The 3,233-nt window shown below is 68.1% G+C and overlaps 1 protein-coding gene across 1 annotated transcript in view; it reads right to left on the bottom strand.

Moving 5' to 3' along the window:
* The window catches only part of FAM43A (family with sequence similarity 43 member A), a 3,194-nt gene extending 352 nt beyond the window's left edge, over positions 1-2,842 (bottom strand). The window contains exon 1 of the mRNA XM_069083277.1: positions 1-2,842. This exon is cut by the window's left edge and continues 352 nt beyond it. Within this exon, the coding sequence (XP_068939378.1) occupies positions 521-1,780 (1,260 nt within the window). The 5' untranslated portion in view covers positions 1,781-2,842 and the 3' untranslated portion in view covers positions 1-520.
* Between the last annotated feature and the right edge of the window lie 391 nt (positions 2,843-3,233).

Here is a 3,233-nt window from a genome sequence, read left to right on the forward strand (position 1 = left end):
TCTCTCTCTCTCTCTCTCTCTCTCTCTCTCTCTCTCTCTCTCGCACGCACACACTCCTTCCCTCTCTCCCCCTTACAAACAAGCAGCCCGAGGAAGTTGGCGGGTCCCTGACCCAGCTCACAGCCAGGCCTCCCAGCGCGTTCTCCCACCACGTACAGCGCCCTGAGGGAGAACCAACTGAACAGGGCTTTCTGCCCAGCCGGCCCAGCACGCCTCGTCCCCAGAAAGAGGCCGCCAACGCCTAAGCGTCCGTTGGCGGCTGACGCCTGCTGGCTCTGCTAGCCACCGCCGCTGAGGACTCAAAGAGGGCTGGTGGGAGGGGGCTGGGAAGCGCCCAGGCCCGTGCACGGTGCACAAGCAACTCGACGGGGCGCACACAGCGGGAAGCGGGAGCGTCGGCCAGCAGCAGCGGCCGACCGGGCAGCGGTTGGGGGTGGGGGGAGCAGAGGCGGCGGGGGGGAAGGGGAGGGGGGTGGCGACCGCAGTCCAAGGTCGCCTCAGAAAGCAGCATAGATCGAGCTCAGCCCGGGCCGGGCTCCGGCCCGGCCTCCTCCAGTCCGTTGGCAAGCCCCGGCGAGCCTCCCGCGTCCTGGCAGCCGCTCTCTATGGAGCTCTCGCTGCCGGTGCTCTCGCCCGACAGCAGCCTGGTGACACGCAGGTCGGCCCGCAGGCTCTGCACGTCGTTGCCGATGCTGAGCTCGCCGAGGTCGCTGATGAGCCGGGAGAGCTGGCGCTTCCCGTCGGCCGAGCCGGCTAGCAGCAGGGCGCCCGGGCGCCGAGGGTCTAATGTGTCCAGGAGGTCCCCACATTCCGAGGGCGAGGCCCCGAGCGGAGGCTGCAGCTGAGCCTCCCCGTCCGCCTCCAAGTCCTCGCCCCCGCCGTCCAGGGTCAGGTCCAAGTCCAGGGCCAGGTCGTCGTCGTGGGGGTGGCCGGGGTCCTCGTCAGCGTCGCCGAGGAGATGCTCGCGCTGCCGCTGCTCCTGCTCCTGCTGCAGCTCCTGCTGCTCGCCCAGCAGGTCCTCGGTGATTGAGCCCAGCTTGGGCGCGCTGCGGCTGCGCTCGACGGGCGGCTTGTAGCAGCTGGGCCCGTGCAGCAGGAGCTTTCGAAGGGGCACCAGCGGGATGCTCTGCTCGCCCACCAGCTGCTGCTGCTGGTGGCGCGCGTCGTCGCGCCGCTTGAGTCTCTTGAACTCGGCCAGGGCCGCGGCCGACGTCTGATAGAGCAGAAGAGCCATGGCCTTGGCCTTCTCGGCCTTGGACACGAGCACGGCGTGGCAGCGCAGCATGACGGCTTTGTGCCTCAACTCGTGCCGGTAGATCCAGGCGAAGACCTTGGGCAGACGCGGGTCGGCCACGCAGTAAGTGACGCGGTGCAGCAGGTAGAGGTGCCCGGGCCTCTTGAGCGCCTGCTCGTCCGCGTGCACCATGCGGATGCCCTGCGCGCTGATGGTCAGCTTCATCTTGGTGCCGTGCTTGCCCGCCTCGCTCTTGCCCCAGATCTTGCCCACGGCCAGGTCGGTGCAGCCCTCTCCGCGGGACTGAATGGTGGTCGCGTTGCCCAGGTACAGCACGGTGTACGTGGGGTCTTCGCTGGTGATCTTGACCTTTTTCCGCTTCGACTTGAACATGCTGCCCACCCGGGTGAGGGCGCTCTCCGGGCACGCCTTGGCCAGCGACGTGAGCGCCGAGTAGTTGAGGCTCACCGCATAGCCCTTGGCCTTAGCCGCTTGTTTGGGGTCCTCCTCGATCAGCTCGAATTTGTTTCTCTTCCACGGCAGCATCTCCCTGCTTTCCGCAGCTGGGGTCCGAAAGGCAGGCGGACTGGCAGAGGAGGCGAGCGGATCTTGCCCTCCCCCCCCCTGGACAGAGGGAGGGAAGGATGGGAAGGACGCTGGCGGAGGGCTCTGCCGTCCGGCCTGGCCCCTCTTTACTGCATCTTGGCCCTCAGGAACAAAAGAGGGCCCTGGGCTGCGGGGACCCGGCTCCGCGCGGCTCCCCTCTGCTCGCCGGGCAGGAGGGAGGCATGATGCTTTTGCCCACCCTGGCTGCCCTGGAGGCGCGGCGCGAAGGGGCGCTGGGCTCGGCTTCACTCTGCGGGGCTTGCGGACTCAGCTCCGCTCCACTCTGAGCCTAGCCCAACTGGGCTGCGCTCTCCTCCGGGGCTCTCTGCTGTACTCCCCTCTGGGACTGGGCTGAACAGGACTGGGCTGCTCTCCCCTCCGGGGCTGGGCTGGGCTGGGCTGGGCTGCTCTCCCTTCCGGGGCTAGGCTGCTCTCCCCTCCAGGGCTCCGCTGGTCCCCAGCGGCGGTGCCGCCGAGGCTCTCCTCCCTGCCCTCCCGGCCGCCTCCCTCCCCGGCTCCGCTGCGCCACTCTCGGCTCCGGCTCCGGCTCGGGCTCCGGCTCCGGCTCCGGCTCCGCTCTGACCTCCTGCGCTACCCCGGCTCACCTCACATCCTTGCGGCCGGGGAGGAAGATCGGCGGTAAATATAGGCTGGCGCGAACCATTGGGCGGCGAGGACAGGGGTGGCCGCGGGAGGAGCCCAGCCCGCCGCCCGCCGCGGAATCAGTTTCAGTCCCGGGCGCCGGCCCGAGTGGTTTCTGGTCTCTTAAAGGGACCTCACCCGAGCATTTCAGCAGCGGAGGAGAGGACGGGAGAAGCCGGCACTGGCCGAGGCCCGTGCCCCATCCCAGGCCCCCCAGCAGTCGGCTAACGCGGAAATGCCCCAGAAGGGGGAGCAGGAGAGCTGCCCTCCGGCCATCTGGATTCGGCACTGGCCAAATGTAGTCATGGGGCTGAGGGATGGTCTTCTGGCCAAATCTTGGCAGTGTGGCCGAGCTGCACTTGGGAGGAGGGGGAGGAGGAGGAGGACAAGGGGGAGGGAGGAAGGGAGCGGAGGGGGAGAGGGAGAAGAGACGTGACAGACGCGGCCCAGTCCCCAACCCAAGCGACGGTCACGATCTTGTCACTAATCCGGACCCGAAAATGAGGGAAATGTAAACAGCCTTGGGGTGGTGTTCTCTGCTGGAGTCCCTTACCGGCCCCAGGCTCTCTCACCCACCCCTGTGCTGCAGTCCCGCGGCCTTTCCTTAGCGTCCACCAGCTTTAAGCCTCTCTGGCGGCTCGGGGAGCCCGGGAGAGCTGGACGCGAGGCCTCAGACACCAGCCGCCAGGCGCTGGCCAAGCTTTGGCTTAGCGGCTCTTCCTCAAGCGCTGCTTTCTCCAGGAAGCCTTTC

This window comes from Petaurus breviceps, unplaced genomic scaffold, assembly GCF_028583685.1.
Source record: "Petaurus breviceps papuanus isolate PSGF00001 unplaced genomic scaffold, PetGlider_PUasm1.0 173, whole genome shotgun sequence".
Taxonomy (NCBI): domain Eukaryota; kingdom Metazoa; phylum Chordata; class Mammalia; order Diprotodontia; family Petauridae; genus Petaurus; species Petaurus breviceps.